The 26,297-nt window shown below is 45.0% G+C and overlaps 2 protein-coding genes across 13 annotated transcripts in view; one reads left to right on the top strand and one right to left on the bottom strand.

Moving 5' to 3' along the window:
* The first annotated feature begins 1,664 nt into the window (after positions 1-1,664).
* ECHDC2 (enoyl-CoA hydratase domain containing 2) lies at positions 1,665-25,630 on the top strand. Of its 12 annotated transcripts, XM_081056129.1 has the most exons (11): positions 1,809-2,014; positions 3,358-3,601; positions 7,502-7,569; positions 7,653-7,740; positions 10,189-10,275; positions 11,078-11,170; positions 12,612-12,668; positions 12,835-13,022; positions 17,395-17,445; positions 18,835-18,882; positions 19,695-25,630. In XM_081056129.1, the coding sequence occupies exons 3-11, from the start codon at positions 7,519-7,521 to the stop codon at positions 19,770-19,772; spliced, it is 741 nt and encodes a 246-aa protein (XP_080912255.1). In that variant the 5' UTR covers positions 1,809-2,014; positions 3,358-3,601; positions 7,502-7,518; the 3' UTR covers positions 19,773-25,630. The 12 variants fall into 12 exon arrangements, with proteins under 12 accessions (XP_080912249.1, XP_080912251.1, XP_080912253.1 ...); XM_081056123.1 differs by lacking the exon at positions 3,358-3,601 and having other exon boundaries at positions 1,665-2,014; XM_081056118.1 differs by lacking the exon at positions 3,358-3,601 and having other exon boundaries at positions 1,740-2,014; positions 12,564-12,668.
* The window catches only part of ZYG11A (zyg-11 family member A, cell cycle regulator), a gene marked incomplete at both ends in the record, with an annotated part of 49,013 nt that continues 45,135 nt past the window's right edge, over positions 22,420-26,297 (bottom strand). Inside the window, one exon of the mRNA XM_081056117.1 lies at positions 22,420-22,583. Coding sequence (XP_080912243.1) covers positions 22,420-22,583 — 164 coding nt within the window. The remainder of the gene's footprint in view (positions 22,584-26,297) is intronic.

The following is a 26,297-nucleotide window of genomic DNA, read 5'->3' on the forward strand; positions in this document are numbered from 1 at the left end:
TGGAATGGCCATCAGAGCTGTCATCGTATTACCCTTGATGTCCTGAATGTCATCAAAATGTCTTCCTTTCAATATTTCCTTTATCTTCGGGTAAAGAAAGAAGTCATTGGGGGCCCCATCAGGTGAGTAGGGAGGGTGTTCCTACACAGTGAGTTGTTTACTGGCTAAAATCGCCCTCACAGACAGTGCCGTGTGAGCTGGTGCATTGTCGTGATGCAAGAGCCATGAATCGTTAGCAAAAAGTTAAGGTTGTCTAACTTTTTCACGCCGCCTTTTCAGCACTTCCAAATAGTAAACTTGGTTAATTGTTTGTCCAGTTGGTACAAATTCATAATGAATAATACCTGTGATATCAAAAAAGGTGAGCAACATCATTGCAACAATTCTGTCAGACCTTGTGTGTGTGTGTGTTGTGTGGATATATGAACATATATACATAAGCACGATGCAATGCTTCAGTGCATCGATTCACTAACATTGGACTCAACGCCAATAGCACTATAGCTCATGTCTTCACTAAGTTTATCTAACGCACATTATTTTCTTCGTAAGACACATTACCCTCCTTGCACTTAGGTATACTAGACAGCACCGCATGCTTGGGGAACCATTTTTAAACAACAAAATCATCAACAAAATGGACAAAAATACAAAAAAAATGTGGCACTACATAGATCATGAGAAGGACACTTGTTTAAAGCATGAGAGCTGAAACAAGAAGGTAGATTGTGGTCTTGCTCGACCTCTATCAGGCACCAGGCACAGGCACCACTCAAAATTTTTGCCACTTCAAGAACTCTTGAGTATCGATTTTGAGGTTACAAACAAATTTTTGTGAGCAGACAAATGCGCAATTCAGAATCAGCAAATAAAAATCATACACACACACACAGAGGGTGCCAAAAAAATTTATTATACATTTTAAGAAAGGAAAACCTGTATTAAAATTGTAATATTCAATATACACCGATAACAAAAGATGAATACAAGTCACGTGTATAGATTTTTTGGCACCCCCGGTCTATATATATATATATATATATATATATATATATATATATATATATATATATATATTAAAGCCTTTGTTTCTGTCACTTCATTTATTTCATCTTTAAAAACAACACATGAGAATGAGTTACGGAAGGGTTAAAAAAGTCACAGAGCTAGTGACTGAACTTTGGTTTTCCTTTGTTTTTAGACATACATAGAGTGAAATCCTCCCTCCACCCTTTGTTGGTGTATAGTCCCATGAGTTTCAACATACGCACCGACTCTTCTAAACTACCACTGTTAACAGGATACAAGACAAATTCCAACACTCCAAAAGTTTTCCCCAGGCTACTCTTTCGTGAGTCCGGTTTCTAGCCTACCCTGATCCGTCTCAGACCCTGCCTCAGGTCACACTCCTCATGGTAGAGAACCTAAACCCGAATGGCTGTTACCAGGTTAAAAGGGTTTGTTTTTCCCGATGCCTGAGGTGGACTGGGTCTCGCACCCCTTTGGGAACTCCGGCTACCGGCCCGGTTGAGTTCAGTTCACGCTGGACACTTTCCTCTTGCAATAGCCTATTACCGATTAAAATTTGTTCTCGCTACTTTAGCGTCTTGCTTTATCTTTGCCGGCAGGCACTGTTATTATCCCTACTTTACAGATTAAACACTGACACTTAAAGACAGGTTGACAGCCTTGCCGCAAATCACACAACAGAGCTGGGCTTTACCCTCCCCAGGCCCCCCGATCTCCAGGAGGCGCAGGGAGCGGCGAGGGCCTCTCCGCCCGTAGGTGGAGCAGTTTGCGGGCACCTCGCGGCCGAGCAGCCAGCCTTCAGTGGCAGAGGAGTGGTGGCGGCCGAGCGGCACCCCCCCGGCCTGCGCCCCGATGCAGCGCGCCCTGACCAGCGCCCTGCGCCTAACACGGCCCTGGAGGCCCCTTCAGGCCTGCGGCTGCGCCTCCCGCGGGACCGCCAGGGACCCGGAGATCCAAGTGCGCTCCCTGGCGGGTCCGGACCAAGGTGAGTGCGCTGTCCCGGGGAGCACCCAGGAGGCGGCGGGCGTGCGCCCCGGCAGGGCTGAAGAGGGGGAAAACGCGTGCCAGCAGGGACAAGGATAAAGCAGGTCTCTCAGTGTGTTTGAGAATTTGGTCCCTAATTCCCCGCGTCCCAGTCTAGGCTTCCCAAGCCTCCGAAGGCCCGCGAGTGGGTGACCACCTTACTGGCCGCCCCAACCCTAGTTGGAGTGGGACTGTAAGTCAATATCGGTCCTCTCAGTGCCCTATTCGGTGGGCTGGGCTGTGAGGAAGGGGAGAGGAATAGTCAGAGATCGGATCAGGCACCAGTACCATCACCAGCCCCCCACCCATGTCCCGAACTTTAAAAGGCCTGATATCCCTCCGGGGTCAAGGGTCCTGGCACGGATCCTTGGGGGCTGAGGCGGCGGAGCCAATCAGGTTCTTCTTGCAAGGTCGCGAAGAGGGGAGGAGGGAGCGGAGGGCAGGGGAGGGAGGGGAGGGCAGGGGAGGGAGGGGAGGGCAGGGGAGGGAGGGGAGGGGAGGGGAGGGCAGGGGAGGGAGGGGAGGGCAGGGGAGGGAGGGGAGGGCAGGGGAGGGAGGGGAGGGCAGGGGAGGGAGGGGAGGGGAGGGGAGGGCAGGGGAGGGAGGGGAGGGCAGGGGAGGGAGGGGAGGGCAGGGGACGGCGCGTCCCCTCGCAGCGTGTTGGCCCCTCCGCAGCTGGCGGACTTTTGAATCCCGCTGACTCTGAGGGCAAAGTTCCCGCTGATCACTGGCAGAAAACACGTTCGATTGCATGTTGTTTTTTGTTTGTTTTGTTGTTCACACTCCTCACGCCACTGCACGTTACCATCGCAGCAAGGCCGTTCTCTAGTCTTTACTTTCTCCCTAATCCAATCCCCTTTTCCCTGTATTTGATGTAGCATTGTTTGTGTCAGAGTTTTAATTTACACCGATGGCATTGTACTCTACATCTCTTATTTACTCCCCGCACCCCCATTTGATACTAAGTTTTGAAGAGCTGCTTTGCCATTTAAATCTAATTCCTTGCTCCCTGCTGTGTTATACTACTCCCTGCCGGGCACCCTCCACTTTTGATGGACACGTAGGGGCTGCCAGCGTCCTACTACCTCACTATGGAGGTGAGAATTTCTCTGGCTAGCTGGGATTGCTGGGTCTTAGAGAATAACCCTTACTCTCATGTTTAGTTCACTGCCAAACTGGGAACAGCGTTTGCCTTGAGATAGCTATAATCATTCTCCCCACTTTACAGATTAAGAAACTGGGGCACAGAGAAGTTAAGCAATTTGAACCAGGGCTGATTTCAAAACCTTTGTTCTCAACTCTTAGGTCATCACGGCTTCTTCTGTCCAAAAGTTTGTATATCAGTTAAAAAAAAATGAATTATCCAAGATCATAGACTTTAGAGCTCACTTGCAAAGAGCAGAATGTTATGTCCAGAAATTACAAGGATCAGCAGATTTACCCTCTGCCCCTGCCAGAGGGCATTTCGAAGGTGGGAGAAGGTCACTGTGGGAAGGAGATGAAGAAACCGAGGAGGAGCTGTGGAGGAGGCTGAGGAATTCCCACACAGGTGAAACAGCCCCTCCCCCCAAATGATTTGGGGTCATTTGATGTTCATGTTAGCCACAGACAGGTTGTTTTCTTCTTGGGCTGATGGCACCAGAGCATTGGCACATTTTACCTGTTGTCCTTGAACATGGGATTAGCTTGTTAACCACTCTTCACTCTTTACCGCTCTACTCCAATTTCTTCGCAGGGAGTTCGGGGTTCTCCACCACACCCTGACCTTTCCATCTTATCTCTTCTACCCATGGGTTCATTTTAAGCTCTCACTTCTGTATTTTGTTCTAGCTATGTCCTTGACTTGGGTCCTCTCTGCCTATATAAATCCTTCTGGAATTACTGTGACTCATTTTCCCTTTACTTTTCACATGTTTGGACCTGTCTCCCTCATAAATTGTTAGCTCTTTGAGAATGAGGATTGCTAGCTGTTAGGCACGCCCGGAGGAGTGACTCGTGGGAGATCAAAATTGGTCTATTAGAATTTATTTGGTGTATTTGAGCTGCAAGAAATCAGGCTAGAAAAGACCATAACCTCCCCGAGCAAAAAGAGGTGTGGAGTTTTATAGGAGGAGGTTGCTCCCCCTTCAATGCTTCAGGGGCTTTTCATTGCATTGTCTCTAGCATCAAAGGGTTTCAGGCTTCTGTCTGAACTGCCCAGGCCCGCCCAGGCCCACTGATCACAAGCCCCTAGGAGACAGACAAAGTACAAAGCAAGACTGGACAAGATAGTTTCTACATTCCAGGCGGCTTCTCCAGGCCTAAGGCAAATACAAGCTGGCAGGTACAAGGATACAAAGCAAGACAAGATGGCTTTTAGATAAGAAGGTTCCTGTTCCTGGCCTAAATATGTCCTAACACTAGCTGGGTCCAGCTGTTAACTTAGGCAAATTCTCTTTTCTGGCTCTCAGTTTCTCCTTCTATGTAGAAAGGAGTTGTTAAACCAGTTAGTCTCTAGACTATCTTCCAGTGGTTTTTGTTGACTCCCACCCACATCACCTAGCCTGTGGTCCAAGCCTTCCAGACAGAAGTGACCCGAGGTCAGCTGCTAAGGAAATCGTCAGCCAGTGGCATAGTGGCTTTTGTAAGAGTGGGGACGGTGTGGTACAGACCCATCCCCACTGCTGGGGCCCAGAAAGTGAGACAGGTTAGCATGTTGTTAGGCCTACAGGAAGGGCCCTGGTGGAATAAACAAAAGACAGCCATATCCTGAATCTCCAGGTTCTGAAGTAGACCTGAGGTTATCATCTCGTAAATTCCTTTTGGCAGGGCAAACGGGGCAGATCTGATAAATAAGAATACGAATGGGTGAATCCCTTCAGGATGGGCAAACAGAGCAAACCTGGTAGACAAATTCCATTAGAAGGCACCAGCCCCCTTCCCCAAACAGGCAAGGAAAGGTATAAAAGAGCTTTTGCCTCAGTCACTGGACACCCCATTAGGGACCCCCTTCCTCTCAGAAGCTGACCCTTTGCTTTTTAATAAACTATCCTCTTTTACAACTCTTCGTTTCTCCTTGGTCCATGCTTCCATTCTTTGATTTCACAAGACACGATCCAGGCACAAAGAAAATATACTACATCAAAAGGGCAATGTTCCCAGGATCAGGGCTCAACTAAGAAGACAGGAACATGGCTGAGTCCTCTTTATTTCTCCAGGGCCTGGCACGTAGTAGTGCAAATGAAATGTTGTCAGATGAATGCACGAAAGACACCCTGCCTGACTCCACAGGGCTCCCAGTTTGGAGTTCCTAACTTGTTTGGGGTCCTGGACTTTCCCTAGCATATGTCTTCCCTGCTCACTGTACCAACAAACTGGCTATGTACATTATTTCTTTTAATCCTCATAACAATCTTTTTATAACTTTTACTTACAGATCAGGAAATTGAAAGTCAGAAGGGTAAAGGAACTCGCCCAAGGCCATGGAGCTGGTGTGACTGAGCTGTGACTTAAGTGAAGCATTTTAAGATTTGGCAGCTAGTATTCTGAGAGGGAGATGGAAAGAGGAGATAAAGATGAAAGACTGGGGAGTGTCAGTCAGTGAGAAAAGCCAGAACCGGAAAGTAAAAAAAGGAGAAAGTTTCTGTCAGTCCCAGGACTTGGTGATTTTATTCGTTTTTTCTTGCCACAGAACAAATTGCCACAAACGCTGTTGCTTAAAATAACACACATTTATTATCTCATAGTTTCTGTAGGTCAGAAGCCCAGACACAACTTAGCTGGGTTCTCTGCCTCAGGATCTTACCAGGATACAATCCAGGCGTTGGCCATGGCTGTGGTCTCATCTAGATTTGACTGGGGAGAGATCTGCTTCCGAGCTCCTTACCTTGTTGACAGAATTCACTTCCTGTGTGTTGTAGAACTGAAGCCCGGTTTTCTTGTTGACTGTTGGCCAACGGGCCACTCTCAGCTCCTAGAGGCTGCCCACAGTTCCTTGCCACAAGACCCTCTCCATAGGCCCACGAGTTTCTCCAATGTGCCCTAGCAACAGGTTTATAATACACTGTAATCTAATCACAGAAGTAACACCTTATCACCTTTGCCATGTTATTCAATCTCCTCTTGGAAGTGACATTTTGTAACCTTAGCTGTATTCTGTTGGTTAGAAGCAATTCACAGGTCCTGTCCCACGGGAAGGAGATTCTTTAGGATGTGAACACGTGGGCCACTCTAGGTTCTGTCTGCTACAATGACCTTGGACCTAGACTTATTTTCTTCAACTCCTCTGATGGGTTTCTCTGTATCCACCGCAGTTTCTCTTCCTTAAAGTTGCAACATTTTCTCTTCTGAAGCACCAGAGCTGGAGAAGATCTTGGGGACATCTGAGTTCCTCTGTGGGACCTCCATCCAGAACTGTTGGGCTCAAGTTGCTCTTTGAAGGTTTCTGGGAGGCTAGAGAAGACCACCTAGCCTGAATATTACAGTCCTCTGTCCTGGACCACATTTCTCTAACTCTGGGCTAGAAACCTTACCTTTGAGAACCCTGAAACTTTCTTTGGCCCTTCTCTGTGTCTCCAATCAAGTCACACTGAGAATACCATCTTAACAAATACTGCTTGTTTCATAGACAAAGCTGAGAACCCGAGAGAAGAAAAATAAGGGGCTTTTGAATGCCAGAGGATTGGTAAACACTCCTCTAGTGCATCCCTGACATTTTAGAGGAGAGGTAATGGCCCTTGCCCAGAGCTGCTATTTCTTCCCCACACCTGGCCAGGATTTTGGGGATGAGTTGAGGCCAGAGTGGGATACAAAGGCCCGACTTTTGGGGGGCCCTGTGAGTGTTACTAAACATTGGACTTTATTTTGGTGAAAAGGGGAGGGACATGGTTGGATTTAGGTTAGAAAGATAACTCTGACCCAAATGAAGGAATGAATGCAGAGGGAGAAGGGGGAGCAAGACTGAGGACAAGAGGGCCACCTGGGTGATCCATGTAATTGAGAAAAGAGCCGGTACCAGATTAGTGACTGTAAGGAGGGATATGAGCTTAAAGATCTGAGATTTAAGAGGTTGAATTGTCAGGTGTCAGAGACTGAGTAAATTTCATGGGTAAGGGATAAGGAGGCAACACAACAGACTTCTGAGTCAACAGTGAGGTCATTTGCTCACCAAGAGAGGAGAAAGATTGATCATTTTTGGACATGCTGGTTGCGATATCAAGTGGACAGTTGGATATTCAGGCTCAGAGCTCAGAGGAGAGCTCTGGGCTGGCCAGGTGTGCTGGGCAGCCCTGGGGATACAGGAGGCAAGCACACTGGAGGTGACGAAGAAGGGGCAGATGAGCAAGCCGAGTCAAGAAAACTGAGGACTGTGTGTGTGTGTGACTTTCCCAAGCCATACAGCCTGCCCAGGCCCCCAGCCCAGGAGTGAGCAAACCAGGTGGCTCACCCTAGGCTGCCCGGTCCCTTGCAGGAATCACTGAGATTCTGATGAACAGACCACGCGCCCGCAATGCCCTGGGAAATGTCTTGGTCAGTGAGGTGAGAAAGGGCGGAATACCAGGGAGGGCTGGGGCTGGGGCCGGTGCTGGGCAGGGAGGTATCTGACAAGATCTTCTCTGCAGCTGCTGGAAGCTCTGGCTCAGCTGCGGGAAGATCGGCAAGTGCGTGTCCTGATCTTCAGAAGTGGAGTGAAGGGAGTGTTCTGTGCAGGTGGGTTTCCCTGCTCCCCTGTCCCCACCCTGGGGCTCAGCTGAGCTCCCACCAGCCTACAGGGGTTGGTGGGAGGGGTTAGGTCAGCTCTAGCATAGGACTCACTTCCATTTTACAGATGTGAACTCAAAGACTCAGGTAAAATTCCTTGCCTAGGGTTACATAATTAGTAAGAGATAGAACAGAATTTAGTTTGAACTTGACCCCTCTGACCCTCCTTACTCTTTTGGCCACATCATGCTGTATTCTGACCTTTCATTGAGGAAATGAGGAAACTGAGTCCAAAGATGTTCACAAGGTCAGTGGCCAATACCAGACTTGTGCCCCTTTGCCCAGTCCGTCATCAAAGCTCTCCACTATCCCTGCACCATCCTGTCCTCACAACTGGGCAAGCACAACGAACTTCTGTTTCAAAGGCTGGAAATACCACATCCCAGACCCACAACAAGCAAGTCAATGAAAGCAGCTAAGAACCTAAGCCGGAATGGCTGGGGAGAGGGTAATGGGGGTCACTGTAGAGGCGGGAAGTGGTTGTGAAGGGGGAGCATGATTTCCAGTCTTCAAGGGGACATGGCTCAGTCCCCAGGTCTGAGCTTCTGGGAATCGTGGTGCCCAGCTTGGAGTCCACACTTGTCTAGCCCTGGCAGGACCAGGATGCGGACCAGTCTGCCTGACCCAGCGGCCCTGGCTGAGGCCCTCACCCCACTTTGGCCTCTTCCTTATCTCCATATCTGTCTGGCCTCCACTGTCAAGGTCACTTCATGCCCCCTGTAGTAGTACCACTACTCACTATCCCAGGTAAGCACAGGGAAGTAGGCGGGCTGCCAGAAGTCTGGGTCTCCCCTTGACTTGCTCTGGAATCCTGAGCTAGTCTCTGCCCCTCTCTGGGCCTCAGTTTCCCCATCTGTCACTGAGGGGCTGGAACTAACCAAAGATTTCCAAGAGCTCTCCCATCTCTGACTTCGTGTGGTCTAGGACTTGAAGAGACTATACGCATCCCTATGCCCTCCTCAGCCCCCACCATTTGGCCTCTGATGGCCCTACCATGGTCACTGCTCTCACCCAGGTTCTTGCCCACCTTCGTGCCCCTGTATCTGGCACTCACTTTTCCGTTCTCGTCTTACTTGACCCCTCAGCCTCCTTGGCCCCACTGACCCCCTCCTTTCAAAAAGTAATCAATTATCCAGTGATGTATGTCAATTATTTCTCAGTAAAACTGGGAAAAAGCAATACATTTTTATTTTATATATTTTTTAAATTGTGGTAAATATATACATTACACAAAGTTTACATTTTTAACTATTTTTAAGTGTAAAATTCAGTGGCATCAAGTACATTCACAAGGTTGTGCAACTATCACCACTATGCATTTCCAGAAATTTCTCATCATCACAAACTTTGTGCTACTTAAGCAATCCCTTCCCATGCCCCCTCGTCCCCAGCCCACGTAACCTCTGGTCTACTTTCTATTTCTATGAATTTGCCTATTCTAGGTACCGCATACAAGTGGAACCACACATTTGTCCTTTTGTGGCCGGCTTATTTTACTTGGCATAACGTCCTCGAGGTTCATCCTTGTTGCAGCATGGATGAATCAGCATGTTGTTCCTTTTTATAGCTGAGTAATACGCCATTGTGCACATACACGTTTTGTTCATCCATCCATCCATTGATGGACACTGAGTTGGTCACACCCTTTGGTTATTGCGAATAATGCTGTTATGAACATTGGTGTGCAGATATGAGTCCTTGCCTTCAATTCTTTTGGACATATCCCTTAGGAGTGGAATTACTGGATCACAGTAATTCTACATTTAACTTTTTGAGGAACCACCAAAATGTTTTCCACAGCAACTGCATCATTTTACAAACCCACCAGCAATGCACCAGGGTTCTCCAAACCCACACCACTTGTTTTGTGCTGTGATTGTTTATAATAGCCATCCTCATAGGTGTGAAGTGCTTTCTCATTGTGGTTTTGATTTACGTCTCCCTAATGACTAATGATGTTGAGCATCTTTTCATGTGCTTAGTGGCCATTTGTATATCTTCTTCCGAGAAATGTCTCCTCAAGTCTTTGTTCTTTGTGGGGTTTTTTGTTGTTCAGTTGTAGGTGTTTATATATCCTAGATATTAATCCGGTATCAGGTATGGGATTTTCCAATATTTTCTTCCATTCTGTAGGCTATCTTTTCACTCTCTGATAGCGTCCTTTGATGGACAAGTTTTTAATTTTGAGGAAATCCAATTTTTCTTTGTTATTGTTGCACCTCTCCTTTTTTAACCTCCTCCCCCTTTTCCTTCCTGGCTTCCCTGATTATGCTTTCCTGGTGTTTCCCCTCCCTTTCTGGCTGCTTCTCAAGTCTCCTTTGCTGGATCCTTTAACAGCTTAGGACTCTATAATGGGTTATTTCTCAAGGGCTGTCACTTACCCTTCATCATCTGCAGGTGCAGACCTGAAGGAGCGGGAGCAGATGAGTGAGGCAGAAGTGGGGGTCTTTGTCCAGCGGCTCCGAGGCCTGATGAATGAGATTGGTGAGGGTGCTGGAATCGGGCAGAGGAAGGCATTCAGGGGCCCTGCTGATCCCAGCCCCACCCACCTTCCTCTACTCTAAAGAGAAGACAGTTTCTGTTGTGAGCTCTGTGGAAAGACAGGTGACAAGAGTTCAGAGGGCACTTCTCTCAGAGTGCTGGCTCCTCAGCCTTTGTGCCCTGCTAGTTCTGTCCCCTCACCCCCACCCCTCCACGCCACCGCTCTCCCTGCCTTCAAGCCATGGCTACCCCAGAGGAGTCAAGGTTCACCAAGCATGCTTCCAGGCTTTCCCAATTGCTGTTTCTTTTGCCTGGAATATCACTCTTTAGCCACGTGAACTTTTCATTCATCCTTGAAGGCTACTCGTGCCTCCTCTAGGCAGCCTCCTCTGACCCTTACTCCAAGCTTCCTTTATCAGAGCGCTCACCCTGGGTCATCATTGCCTATTTACAGGTCTTCCCATGTTTTGTTCAATTCTGTGTTCCCAGCATCCAGCACAGGGCTTGGCACACAGAATGAGGCAGAAGAGCAGAATGGCCAGTCCCAGGGTGGCCAGCAGGAGATGGGGGCCTGAGCAGGGATCATCCAGCCCACCTCCCCACTCTGGTTCCCCACCTGATCCCATACCTTACCCCAATGGGAAAGCCACCTTCTAAAATAACCTGGCTGAGATACCAGGTGAGGCCCCCAGACCTGGGACCAATGAGGCCCTCTGTCCCAACCAGCTAGCCCCTCCCCAACCTTGAGTCTCTGTCCTGATCCTGCCAGGGCTTTCACAGGCTGAGCCCTTCTTTGTCTCCACAGCAGCCTTCCCTGCACCCACCATTGCGGCTATGGATGGGTTTGCCTTGGGTGGTGGCCTGGAACTTGCCCTGGCCTGTGACCTCCGAGTAGCAGGTACTGGGCAGGGGGAGAGGTGGGACAGGGTGGGGAGGGAAGGGTTAGTGAAACAGGATATGTCTGTGGATTCTACAAAGTCAGCCACTGCTCTTGGTTTTCCAACCAACAGCAGAACTAAAGGCAAGGTGGGGGACACAGAGGGAGTTCAGGCAGAAGTCGGTTCCCCCCTGGTTCACACGGACTGCTATAGAACCCGTCACCTCTCAGCACCAGTTTCCCTCATCGCAGGAATGCTTCTACCAAGCCCAGAGCCATTACTGACAGGACAGCAAAGAGAGTGCAGAGGGGGAAAGCCAAGGGGGACAAAGTTTAGTTGTTTAACCTTCCAGTTCTGTCAAAACTAGCTTTATTTATCATGTTTTTGAAAAAAGGTCAGCCCACGGGAACAGTCCGTCAGCACACATAATCACCAACATACCTGGGCAGGGACATTGACCTCTGGTTCATTGGCACCAGCCAAGGTTTGGAGCTTTGAAGAACGGAGGGAAGGGATGAAGAAGGCCCCACCACATTTCAACCTTACTGACTTGGTGGTTAAGTGAGATCTTCTTGGAGGCAGTTAGGAAAAGTCTGAGTGCCGTCATGGTGAGACTTTTTCCCTCTGTTTTCTCCTGCCACCCCAGGAAAAACATTTAAAAATGTGTAACTCCGGGCATTTAAAAGTAGATTTTATCTACACAATGCATATCAAAGAGAAGTCATCAAAATATCAGTCAGGTCATAGCCCCAACTCTGTTTCTCACCGGCCCATGTTTAAGGCAACTAACTTGCAGTTCTGGCAACAGGAGAGAGTGAACGTAAAACCCCTCATAGGCAGGAGTGATGGCCGTTCCCTCCTGCGCACACTGCAGGGTTCAGATGGCCTGTGCTGAGGGAATTCGAGAGAAGCCTGTGGCATGGGACACTCAAGGGCTTCTCAGACGAAGTAGAACTTGGAAAGAGGATGTGGACTGGAATACAGAAATTTCAGGCTGATGAAAGCTGGGAGGAATGACTCGTGGGAGCAGGAGTCACTGATACTCTAGTCCAGACAAGAGCAAAAGTACATGAGGCAAGAATCCATGAATCCAGAAACAGGTACTGGGTACTTTCCAGGAACCCCTTCCTTGTTCCCAGCACCATTACCTCATTTGATCCCTAGCAGCTCTCTGAAGCAGGCACAAGAGGGGTAGTCAACTGTTATCCACCTATAAGGTAGGATAAGAGGGGTAAGAGGCTCAGAGGGTAAGAGATATGCCTGGTGACGCACTCCTCCACCAGTGGGGAGGTAGGATGAGGCCTGGGCTTCCTGGTCTGCAGGTGGGGGGTCTTCCAAAGAGCCAGACCATGAAGGAAGTGGTTGGCTGGAGTGGTGAGCAGAGCCCGGAAGCGGGCATCTCTTCTCCCCAAGGACTGACACTGGAGAGGGTGGGGACTTCACGTTGTTCTCTTCAAGCAGCTTCCTCGGCCGTCATGGGGCTGATCGAGACCACCCGAGGGCTCCTCCCAGGAGCAGGTAACAAACCTCCCCCACAGCACCAGTCCTGCTCTACCTGCTCAATTTCACTCCATCCCATCCTAACTCAATCTGCTGCCGAGAAGTCTTGGCTGACTCCCAGCCCAGGCCTTCTCTGGGCTCCCACTTCCCATACTGATTGACCACCCCCATTCCATCCTGGCAGGAGGGACTCAGAGGCTGCCTCGATGCCTAGGGGTGGCCCTGGCAAAGGAGCTCATCTTCACGGGCAGACGACTGAGTGGGGCGCAGGCGCAGGCCCTGGGGCTGGTGAACCACTCTGTGGCCCAGAATGAGGAGGGAAACGCCGCCTATCACCGGGCACGGGAACTGGCCCAGGAGATCCTGCCCCAGGTGTGGTGGCAGCCCAGCACAGGAGAGAGGGCCTGTGCCACGGGGACACACGTGTGGGGAGGCCAGGGTGACCCATGGGACCACACAAGATGCATTCACCTAGACTTATAAAATTAACCCTCTTTGGAGTTTCTGCACCCATTCAGCCATCCAGGAAACAAAATTAAATCACATTTTAAGGTAAAATGAAAAGTGAATTCTGAGAGACTGGAATCAAGTAGGCTTGAAAATCCTCAGACCAGCACCAGAACTTTCTGAGACAGTGGAAATGTTCTGTGCCTGTGCTGTCCACTAAAGCAGCCTCTGGCCACATGTAGTTATTTAAATTTAAATGTAAAATTTTAGTTTCTCAGTTACACTTCCCACATTTCAAATGCTAATAGCCACATGTGGCTAGTGGTTACTATATTGGACAGTACAACATTAAAATGTCCCCAAAACTGAAAAAGCAAGATTCTAAAGCAAATAAACTATGAGCCCTTCTTTCTGACCATACTGCATGGTGGAGAAAGTCTTGAAACACATCACATAGGATATGTTAAGACCTATTCATTTTTTTAAATTCTCACGTACCCCCTGAGCATAATCTCACAAAAGGTTGAGAGACCCAGGGAATAGAAAAGTCTGCAACAGGACCCAGGATCTAGCTGATGGGGTCTCTAAGGGCCTGAGCGGCTCTGCTGGCTTCTCATGACTCTAAAAGGACCCAGAAGGAGGTCCCGAGTTTCCATAATGATATGGAAGCAGCTGAAATGGAGCCATGTTTTACTGACTTATAATAAACACTACTTAGCCCCTACGGAGCATCTCCCATCCATCTGACACCATCCTAGGTACTTGTGCAGTGCCTCAATTATTAGAACAATCCAATTGCGTTGATTACTCTGATTGCTCATCAAAGTCACCAAAAGTGACTACAAGTGTCTGTTACCAGAAAGACAATACTGGTATTTTATTCTAAGAGTGCATAACATGTACAAAATTTCTAAAACTATGAAACTAATGCATTTCAAACAAAACATTACAAACATGTTACAAAGCAAAAAATGTCCATAAAAACGTTAACCATACATTAATATTGACAGATAAAAGCATTTGAATTAATCATGAAAATAATTCTCTGCCTATTTAAATTATCCTACCTCTTTTTATAACTTCAAGATCTGTGAGGACAGGGGCTATTAACTTTTAAAAACTGATGGTGAGTTTGGCTTAAACCATTTATTTTATCTTTTTCTCCCCCCAAGTTTCATCACATATAAACAGAAAGTCTGATGCTACCACCAGGACAATTTTAATGCTGTCATGTTCCTATCATACTTGGTCAGAAAGTCTGGAACCAATACGAAACTCTTGTGACTCAAGATAGATGCTAATTTCTGACTTCGCACTCCCATAGAGAGGGGTCCTATCTAGCAAGACTTGTAGACTGTAGGGTTTGTGTTTTTCTGCATGAACTGAATAGCTGGGTCTTTGAGCTTGACTCAAGATGATTCCGATTTCAGATTTTTGAATATACTGAAATTATGGTATTCCACTAACATTAAATTCTAGTATTTCAGTACTTAAAGTAGCTTTGCATACCAAAACACCAGCATACCAGAAACTAGTACTACAAAGTTCACTAATCCCAATGCTGGGACATTTGATGCAACCTGAAAAACAAACCTTCAACTTCCAGCTGAGTTACTGGGTGCCCAAGACAAGAGGATTCCCGGAGGGGTGAGTGCCAGGGATGGTGTGGTAGATGGCTGCCCTCTAGTGGACAAACCACCAAGACTAGGGAGTCCAGTGATTCCAGACATGAGGCCCCCAAAAGATTTTTAAATAAATGCAAGGCTTGCAACTTACCACTCAAATTTTCCCCCTAAATAGTAAATAGACATTATACTTTGAATATAGATTTGGCTGTTTTCTACTTGAATATACTGTGGCCACAGTGTGACCCACTGTTCTCATTTTCAAACAATGAAATTATCACATCTACTAATTCTCATATATATGTCTGTACATTTAGAAACATAAACATGTTAACACACATATACAGTATATTAAAACTATCTATATAGTTTTACATTTTCTTTGGTGAGAAATCAGTTTCTTTATTAGTTACCTAAATAAGAGTAATATATGACAAGCAAATCAAATAGAACAGATGAATAAGGGCATAGGTAAAAATGAAACGTAGAGTGTCCCAGGTGACCCTGTTTACCTGGGGCTGATCCAGTTAAAAGTAAAAGTCCTATGTCCTGGTAACCCTTCTGTCACCAGCAAACTGGACCAATTGGTCACCAAAACATCTCTCAATTCCCCAATCCCTTTCCCCAGAGATGAGCACTGTTAACAGTATGAATATTCTTTCTAGAAATTTTTATTGCATATATAAGTAATGCAAAAATACTCATATATTTAAATAACTCTAAATTCTCTTTAAGAATGGTTTAGGGGACAAGAAACATTAGAGGCTAATCCAGTTCTAAGGGGCAGTTAAAAAGCATGAAATTAAAATATGCATAGTAAAAAATTCAAACAGTATGAAGTATACAACAAAAAGCGAAGTTCTCTATTCTCCTGACTCTTCTCCTCAAAGGTATGTCATACCAGCACCTTTTACACAAGTGGAATAATGTACATACTGGTAAGAACTTTGTTTTTTTCCACCTAATATCTTGGAGTTTCCCATCTCAGCGTATACTTATTGACCTCATTCTTTTAAAAAAACCGTACACTTTTTCATTTATGGTCTGGATGTGTCATGTTTCCCTGAAAATAAGACCTAGCTGGACAATCAGCTCTAATGCGACTTTTGGAGCAAAAATTAATGTAAGACCCAGTCTCAGTTTACTATAAGACCCGGTCTTATCTAACATAAGACCGGATGTTATATTAATTTTTGCTCCAAAAGACGCATGAGAGCTGATTGTCCAGCTAGGTCTTATTTTCGGGGAAACACGGTATATTATTTATATATTATATTATAATTATAATTATATTACCGGGTCTTATAGTAAAATAAGACTGGGCTTATATTAATTTTTGCTCCAAAAGACGCATTAGAGCTGATTGTCCAGCTAGGTCTTATTTTCGGGGAAACATAGTATTAGTGGACTTCTGGAAGTACATCTGTAGGGTAGATTCCTACATGGAGTTGCAACATTGAAGAGCATGTGCATCTAACATTTGCCAGTTTTTGCCAAATTTCCCTCCTAAAGTTTCATACCAATTTATCAATAATGTATGCAAATACCTATTTCTTAATCTCAGCAATAGTGGGCATTACCAACATTTTACTATTGACCTAGTGTAAGGTGAAAGGGGCACCTGTTTTGGTTTGCATTTTTTAAGAGTAAAGCTGAGAACCCGTGTTTGTATTTCTTTTCCTGTGAATTAACGACCTTTTCATACCCTTATGAATGTTTGTTAAAAGAAATTATACTAGCTTTTTATAAATCAAGGAAATTCATCTGTGTATCACAAATATACTTTACCAGACTTTTTTTTATTTGTGGTATTTTTCCCAATCTGAAGTTCTTCGTTTTTTTTTTTTTAACTAGAACTTTTTCATTCATGGCTTCTATGCTAACAAACTTTAAAAATCATTCTTTTTCTGATCAAGTCTTACAAAAACTTCGAACATTACAATATGAATACTATAGGAAGTAAATGCATTCCTAGCCTGGAAGCGGGCTGGGGATGGAGTACCAGGCCTGCTGTGGCACAAGCAAATGGGAAGCAAGACCAGTGAAGCAAAGATGGCCACTTGAATGCTTTTATTTCCAAGTGGCTGTGCAAAATGCTGCCCCTCACCTTTGGGATTGCAACCCAGGTCTGTCTGATTCCAAAGCCCAAGTTCCCAATCTTGACCATTTTTGATTCTGCTGAGGTGAAACTTGTTTGCAGTGGAAGTTTGCATTTGCTGAGATGAGAGGGGTAGAGGAAGGGAGCAGCAGTGGGAAAGGTGACTAGAAATCAAATCCAAGCTTCATGACTGACTCACTGTATAGAAGTGGCCAAGTGCTTCACCTCCCTGAGCCTCAATTAAAGATGGCACCATCCTGGAAGGGTGGGTAGCACCATTAGACAAGTCTGAGAGGTGGAAAAGCACTTCGTAAATTGCAGTATGTTGTAGGAATGGATTAAAGGACAAGAACCCAAGATGATCAGGATTGGAAGGGTCAGGGATCAGTCAGGTTTCCTGCATTATAGAAAAGGAGCATCCACTGAGAACTAGTAGGTGCTAACACTACTGAAACAGAACAGCTGGAACTCTGCCTCCCTGTCCATGGAACTATGCCTTTCTTTATTGCAACCCCCCACCCCCTACTGCATCAGCATTGATTGCCCCCTCAACCAAGCCTTTTCTTTTCCTTAGGCCCCCATTGCTGTGCGGCTGGGCAAAGTAGCCATTGATCGAGGAATGGAGGTGAGAGGGTTCTGATCAGGGCTTGGGTCCCCTAAAGTTAGTGGGGCGGCTGAGAGGTGGCAAGTGCTTTCAATACCTCGCACAGACTGACAGCACAGCTGGAAAGAACTCAGGAACTGCACTCTTGTAACAGAGTCTGACACCTCTCTCTTTTTGTGTCTTAGTTTACCCATTTACAAAATGGAAAGTTGGCCAGGTGATATTCCAAATTACATTTTATCCTCATCTCTCTCTCTCTTAGAGAGAGGAGGAAAATGGCGTTCCAAAAGGGTAAATGACTTATCCAGGGCCACAGAACCGTAAGAACCCAGGTCTGTATGGCTCCCAGTCCATGTTATTGGGTTTTGCTGGTGGTCAGTGACGTGGCCTCAAGGACAGGGCTCAGGGTGGGGCTGGGGCAGCTAATCCATCCCTAGACATCAACTTACTCGATTCATTCACCACACAGATTCTAGAGCTGAGCTGGGAACTGCGACAGACGGAAATCAAATATGGTCACTGCCTCCAGGGAGGGGAGGGGGCAGATACAGATCCAAATCACTAATAAAAAGCTAGGGGTACCAAGCAGAAATCCTGGAGAGGTTCGAGCTGTGCTGTCCCACTGGGTAGTGCTGGGTTAGAGAATGTTTTCTAGGGTTCGGCTTTGGGAAGGAGAATTCCAGAGAAAGGGAAAAGTATGAGCAAAAGCACAGTTGCATAAATAAGCAACTGGACTGAATGGGAATAAGGGGTGAATGAGACGACAAGGGGCGCAGGCTCTGGCTGGACCGTCTCGGTTCAAAGGCCTGCTTTTCCACATATTGTTGTGATCTTAGACAAAGTACTTGACCTTTCTATGCTTCCGATTTCTCAGCTACAGAGCAGGGCTAATAACCCTTGCCATGAAGAGTGAGTTTACACATCCATCCATGGGCACTTCTCTTAGAACAGCGCTCAGAGGAGGCAGTAAGCATTGAGCAGCAGAGGCTGGGAAGCTCTACCCAGGTCTTCCTGAGTCAGGTCAAAAAGTCAGGTCATAAAAGCCCAGGAGCTTATTCCTGAGGACAATGGAAAGCCTGCAATGTTCACTAATGAGGATGAAAGGAGGTGTGGTGAGGCAGCCCAGGAGCTGTGCAAACACAGCTCATCCACACTCTCCTTTGCTCTACAGGCTGTGTGTAACCCGTTACTCTCACAGCCCCCATTTGTCCTAGCACTGTTTTATTAGTTACGGTGTTTCCTCTCCAGGTAAGGCATTCCTTGTCAGATTCATCTCTTTTCATGATTGATGTACAGTAAGCCACTAACTCGTTGCTGGAGGAACAGTGTAGGCAATAGGGTGGGCTTGCTCCCAGTACAGATGAAGGTGGACAAGATCAGGCTGATCCAAGTACCACTTTTTTCTCGCAGGTGGACATTGCATCAGGGATGGCCATTGAAGGGATGTGCTATGCCCAGGTATGTGGCGGCTGTGAATGCTTGTAAGCAGAGGCCAGGCCAGCCGGAGTGTGGGGCTTGGGCAATACACGACCAATGTAGTAGGTTCCTCCCAACCCAGAGTCACACTCTATGCCACTCACCGCTCACAATTAGCCTGGAGTGATCCCAGGGGAACCACACTGCTTCTCTCTGGGACTATTTCCTCAACCACCTCATGGTGGTATACCCTGCCCCATTAAGTGCCCAAAGAATCACAGAACACAGAGTTACCTGACACTGAAGAATGGCTTCCTCTGTACAGTGGCCTCTGTAGCGGCCAGACTACAGGTGGGATGTCAAGGCCTTGGTTATAGCCTGCAGGCTGTGTGTGTGTTCCAAGGTAGGGTGGTAAACCTATGGCTGACCTATTTAGCCCTGATTCATGGGTAAGTAAAACATACTAACCTCCAGGTTAATACCCCAAATACTCCTAAATAGGAAGTCTTGGGATTTGCAGGGCCTGGTGTGATGAGCTACACATCAGGAGTCAAAGCCAAATCTCTTAGTGCAAAGCCTTCTGTCAGACTGCTGCAGGAGACTGAGTCCGGAGGCATGTAAGCAGTGTGCAAGCAGAGGCTAATGTTGACAAGCCACAGATTCATGACAGGCGGCCTGCCTTTCCCAGGAGACCAAGGAGCCACTGAGGCCCATACCTTCCCATGGCCCAACACCAGAGTCCAGAAACACTGGAAAGACTTGGACTCTGGCCCTGTCATGGGCTGGACAAACTTGGCAATTTACTGGCCTCTGGCTCCGCTCCCCGGCAATCTAATATTCTGTTGTTGTTTCAGAACATCCCTACCCGAGACCGGCTAGAGGGCATGGCAGCCTTCAGGGAGAAGCGGCCCCCCAGATTTGTGGGAGAGTGACGCCCATTTAACCTTAAGCATATGGGAGATGCATGCCTTAAAAGGCAGGATCCAGAAGGAAAATTTGACGTGCGACTGCCCTCCTTATTTCAGCTCTGGGCTTCAGTTTCCTCACAAGGACAATGATGGATATAAAATGATTGGTATGGAGCCTGGTACTAAGGTGCTAGCCATGCCACCTACTGCTACCTTCACTATTCCTCACCCTGGCTAGATGATCACTGCGGTCAGGTTTGCTTTGGAGAATACCTGTCTCTCCCTACACAAATGATAAATTAAAACTGGACCTTTGCATTGTTGGCTGTCAGCCTGACCTTTGCCTCTCAGTTATCAGGTACTCACCAGAGATGGCAACAAGTTGTAAGACACCCCCCTACCCCATTTCTAACTCTGTTCAATAGAGATCATAAGGAAACCCTGGTAGTGGCTGAGTAGGTGCCAGGAACCAGACTGCAGATCCCAACTCTCTGCCAGTTACTCACTGTGCTTCAGCTTCATCTGCAAAATGAAAATGTCGTGAGGATTTAAAAACAAAAAGCCTCATGTTCAATAAATGTGAGTTATTATTAATGGACAACGCTCTTGTGAGAACCAAATGAAATCATCACCGTGGAAACCTCTTGTATCCTACAGGGTGGCAAGGCAAATCTTTGATGGCTGCATAAAACAGACTTCAGGAGCACTGAGAAGGGAGCAATGAACTCTGGTGGAGAGAATGGAGGGTGAGGAAACGGGCAGGTCACACAGTAGTTGAAGCCTGAAGGATTAATAGGCATTTGAGGTAAAGAAGAGGAAGGTTGAGTGGAACAGTATGAGCACAGGGGAACAAGAGGATGACACACTTAGGAACAAAGGAGGGCTGACATACACATATACACACTCATTTCAGTAGCCGTTCTGTACCAAGGCAGGGGAAGAGAAGGTTGCATCTTAAACTGTGGTCTTGTGGTCATTCTTTACCTGATTTAAGCTCTCCGCCTGAGCTTCCTTACCCTAGGACCAGCCTAGAGTCACTAAGCCCTGGCCATGGACACATACCAGTAACATTAATTTGCTAACAAATACAAATGTACCTTAAGGCTGTGCTCATTTCCTGGAATGGAGAGTAACACAAAAGAGCCTAGAACAACCGAGCATGAGCTGTTAACTACTCAGGAAAATAACAACCTTACTGAACTTCCTTTTTCTCATCTGTTAAATGGGGAGAATAAAACTTAGCTACTCCAGAGGATTGTTGTGAATGACACAAAACTTGGAGAGGTGCCTCGTGTACAATTGGACCTCAACAGGCACTAGTTCCCACTACACCCTCACATTAGCAAAAGCTAGTATCTGGTAAAAGAATGTTCCAAAGTACTAGAACCCAGGTCAGAAAAACCAAGACCCCTTTTGAAATCAGGCAGAAGAGTAAAGAGAAAATACAGTGAAGTTTCAGAAAGAAGGAGGTTACAAATTCCCCTTAACCAGTGGGACACTGGTGAGCAGTATTTTGGAATATGATTTAGAATAAGTCTCATTTGATTCCAAAAGATGGTATATAGCACTCCAGTTAAGAGTCTGAACAGCGAAGAAAACAAAATTCTAGTCTTAAAATATGCTACTAATAAAAAAGAAATTTATTTTTGTTCTTTGAAAAAACTTAAACAGATGAATAGCAAAACATGTTTTGTTATTTGTCAATAATACGGCAAGGAAGGAGTTCATACTCTATTCTGCAGAGGAGGTTTTTGCAGAGGTCACAAACAAAAGCTTCTCATGGTTTATACTGTGGTGAGGCTGGTTCTCAGAAAAGCACCTCGTTAAATCTTTGGCAAACTCTTTTTGTTGCTCTTCCTCTTAGTTTTGGGTCACAGTCCCACTCAAATTAAATATCTGAGGGATTGAGATTTACAGTTCCCATACAATCTTTCATCCAAACACTCTCTTCTCAGTCCTAAGTCCCACCCTGCCCCTCCAGCACACACATACATAGAATGTTATGCTACTCAGTCTAATGTGTAAAGTTGGAGGAACAAAGGCCAAGAGTAGAATATTGAAAATTGTAAAAAATATATTTCTCTTCCCTCTACCCAAGGGGAAGGTACTTTGGTCTTTTTTTGGTAAAAGGCATTTTTTTCTTTTTCCTTCCCTCCAACAGAGGTTCTGTCTTCCAAATAACACATTTATAAGCACATATTTCCCAGAACATTTTTCATGTACTTCTTTTCCAGTGGCTGTGCATAACCAGGAATAACAACTGAGGCAAGTTCTTTCAAACATGAAATTTAACATAAATATCAAGGTCTCCCTGCAGGCCTTTCTTTTCCCCTTCCTCTGACAAACTCCTCGAGTTAAGGAATTGGCCAGGGCTACAATCAAGTCACTGTTGTAGATGTTCCAACACAAGCTCACAGGTCTTCCCCGAGTCCAGAGCTTGGTATCTCAAATCTGCTGAAGAAGTGTTCTCAGAATGATTCCAACTTGATTGGGATCATGGCCATCATACAAATGCAAACTTTTCATAACTTACAGAAAATCAGCAATAAAATATGGCCAATTCACAAACTCCAACAACAAGGGGTTGCAACATTTAATTGCTGACAGGGCAGAAGTCTGGCTGTTGAGGAACAGAGAGTACCTCTGAAGCCCCTTAGGTTAGGAAGGGCATTCAACACAAAGGGAGTCTCTGATAATTCATGAAATGCATTCTGAAATCATCTAGAATGGAAGTTGCAATCTGCTGGGCTTGGGGGTCTACCTCACTGTGCTCCTGGATGTCGCACAAAAGCTGCAATCCTTCTTCGTCAACTAACATTTTGCAGTATTTGCTGGCTGAAAGAAAATCAAGCAAAAAACTTGATAGACAAACTGGTATTTTAAATATTCCCAAGTCATCACATTCACCTTTTTGAAAAAAGGGTACAAAGGTTTAAGAACTTTGACACAGGAAATAACCTAAAATGAGTCAATTCAAAAAAAATAGGTAAAAACTTAGATAACACTTGGCTTGCGTACTGACATAACAAATGCTCATTTTAGTATGCATACTTCCAGACAAGTCTATGCTTCAAACATCTCTAATACTAGGTAAAAGAATAAGAACATCTTTTATTACAAAAACCCTACACATTTCAGGTTCAGGCAATGTGGTGAGCTAGATAAGCTGAAAATACCAGGTGCTGGATAATATGTAATTGAAAAAAATTTAAGTGCATCATTGAATATGCAAAGTAAAGGAAATGTCCAGGAGCCAGACACAAAGAGAAGAAAGCACTTAAGGCATGTAACCTAACCTGCACCTATCCTGGGGCAGAAAGGGACTGTCAGTTTCAATAATCTAGGAATTTCTATTCTAAGTTAGAAGCAAAATCAGTGCATAAAGCTGGTCCCTCAAAGGGACAAGAGAAGGGATAAGATAATGAAACATTTTTTCTTGGCCTAGGCTCTAGGTGGGTATAAAAGAGTAGGGAGGAGAAGTCTTTCCTGAGAACTCATAACCTCAGTACCAAGTGGGTACAGGGTTTGAATTTATACTACCTAAATGTTCTGGAAACCCTTGAGCTGAGAAACTAATATAAAAATTAGTCTAATCTGAGAGAAACCTCTAGAGCACTTGACAGAAGCAAATAAAAAACTGTGTTGAAGACACATGACCACAATTCAGTCTAGAAAGGATTCTTTTAATCAGTCCAAGAGCCAGTTAGATAGAGAGAAATAATGATCTAAAAGCACAAATAAAGCAAGTACCAAAAATACTGCACACATATAAAAACAACATGGAAACTATTTTTTAAAAAAGATTACAACCTGCCCAATCGGCATGCCTGTAGCAGTCAACCAGACCTTGCGTCCAGCTGCTCTAGGGACCAGCCCCACACACCAGCACACCTGTAGCAATTGTGGCCCTGCTACAAAAGAAGGGCACATGTAGCTCACACAGGGATACCCCTGGGGCACCTGTCTCTGGTGGCCAGAGGGAATCGTACTGCTGAACTCCACGGTGTATCTCCAGCATAAGGCTCCTTCTTCAAGACCAGGAGACATAGGTGATCATAGAAACAAACACAGAGATTTAGGCAAAATGAGGAAATAGAGAAATATGTTCCAAATAAGAGAACAAAACAAAATATCAGAAAAAGAACTAAACAAAATGAAGATAAGTAATCTACCCAACAAAGAGTTCAAAGTAATGGTCATAAAGAGCTTTATCGAACTTGGGAGAAGAATAGATGAACACAATAAGAACTTCAATACAGAGACAGAAAATACAAGAGAGTACCAACGAGAGCTGAAAAATTCAGTAACTGCAATGAAAAAAAATACACTCAACAACAGATTAGATGATACAGAAGACGGGGTCAGTGTTCTGGAAGACAGAGCAGTAGAAATCAAGCAAGCTGAACAAGTCCAGGACCAGATGGCCTCACAGGTGAATTCTACCAAATATTTAAACAAAAGTTAATACCTATTCTTCTAAAATTATTCCAACAAACTGAAGAAGAAGGAATGCTGTCAAACTCATTTAAAGAGTTTGCCTGGTTTTGGTATCAATTTCTCTTTCCGTAATACATGTGTGAATGTGCATATATAATTTTACTTATATGTGGCCTCAATATATATGCTGTTTGTTCCTGTTTTGTTCACTCAACAATATCTCTACATCTTCAGTGTTAATAAAAATAAAATTGCATGAGTATCCAGTGGATGGATATGCTATCATTTATGTAATCCTTAAGTATCCATTAAGTGAACATTATTGTTTCTATTTTTTCTCCTCTTCATTCAACAAATATTTACTGAGTACCTATTATGTGCCAGGTACTATCCTAAGTACCAGGGACACAGGGATGAAAAAGACAGGCCAGGTCCCTGGCCAAATGAAGCCTACATTCTAGTGGGGGAGACCCACAGTCTGCAAGTAAATAAGCAGATAATTTGAAGGAAGGATGAGTGCTAAGAAGGAATAAAGACATACCTTCTTAGAGAAGGATTGGGTGTCAAGAGTAGATGACTTTAAATAAAGTGGTCTGGGAAGGCCTTCCTGCAGAGGTGTCATCTGAACAGAGACCTGAGACAGTCATGCAAAGGACGAGGTACAAGCATTTGAGGTAGAGGACACAGTGAGCACAAAGGCCCTGAGGCTGGAAGGGACCTGTCATACTCATGGAAGAGCAGGAATGCCAATGTGGCTTGAGGTCAGTGAGGCATAAATAGGCTAAAGTGAAAGCACTGAGATAAGCAGACAGAAACTGGAGTAGGAGCCAGCAAGTAGGGCCCTGCAGGTCACAGAGTTTGGATTTTACTTTAAGTGCATCATGAAGTCACTGGATAGACTACAGTGGGAAAGACATGATCTGATTTACATTTTTAAAAGACCACTCTGGCTACAGCGTGGAGAATGGTTGCCTGATACCAAAACCAGGCAAAGACACTACAGAAAAAGAAAATAACAAGCTGATATCCCTGATAAACATAGATGCAAAAATCCTCAACAAAATATTAGCAAGCTGTATTCAACAATACATTAAAAGGATCATACATCATAATCAAGTGCTATTTATTCCAAGGATGCAAGGACGGTTCAACATCCGCACGTCAATCAATGTGATACACCACATTAACAAAGTGAAAAACCACATGATCATCTCAACAGACGCAGAAAAAGCATTTGACAAAATTCAACATTCATTCATGATAAAAACTTTCAATAAAGTGAGCACAGAGGGACATACCTCAACATAATAAAAGCTATATATGACAAACCACAGCTAATATACTCAAGTGATGAAAAGCTGAAAACTTTCCTCTAAGATCAGAAACAGACAAGGAGGCCCACTCTCACCACTTTTATTCAACATAGCATTGGAATCCTAGCCACAGCAATCAGACAAGAAAAAGATAAAGTTATCCAAACTGGAAAGGAAGAAGTAGAACTGTCACTACTTGCAGATCGCCTGATACTATATATACAAAACCCTGAAGAAACTACTGGAACTAATAAATAAATTCGGTAAAGTTGCAGGATATAAAATTAGCATACATAAATCTGTTGTGCTCCTAAACACTTAGAATGAATTAAAAAAGAGAAATTTTTAAAAAATACAATTTACAGTTGCATCAAAATGAATAAAATACCTAGGAATACGTTTAATGAAGGAAGTGAAAGACTTGTATTTTGAAAACTATAAGACATTGAAGAAAGAAGTTGAAGAAGACACAAATAAATGTAAATATGTATTGAAAGAATACTGTTGTCCATACTACGCAAAGCAATCTACAGATTCAATGCAAGCTCTATCAAAATACCTATGGCATTTTTCATAGAACTAGAATAATCCTGAAATTTGTCTGAAACCAAAAAAGAACCCAAATAGCCAGAGCAATCTTGAGAAAGGAGAACAAAGGTGAAGGTATCTTGCTACCTGATTTCAAGTTACAGTACAAATCTATAGTAACCAAAACAGTATGGTACTAGCACAAAAACAGACACAATAGAACAGAATAGAGAACCCAAAAGTGAACCCATTCTTATAGGGTCAATTAATG

The sequence above is a fragment of the Rhinolophus hipposideros genome (genome assembly GCF_964194185.1).
Source record: "Rhinolophus hipposideros genome assembly, chromosome: 8".
Taxonomy (NCBI): Eukaryota; Metazoa; Chordata; class Mammalia; order Chiroptera; family Rhinolophidae; genus Rhinolophus; species Rhinolophus hipposideros.

Coding starts and splice junctions, on each gene's coding strand:
- ECHDC2 (XM_081056118.1), top strand. CDS start 1,882: ATGCAGCGCGCCCTGACCAGCGCCCTGCGCCTAACACGGCCCTGGAGG. Junction 7,741..10,188: donor GAAGGGAGTGTTCTGTGCAG/GTGGGTTTCCCT, acceptor CATCATCTGCAG/GTGCAGACCTGAAGGAGCGG. Junction 18,883..19,694: donor AAGGGATGTGCTATGCCCAG/GTATGTGGCGGC, acceptor TTGTTGTTTCAG/AACATCCCTACCCGAGACCG.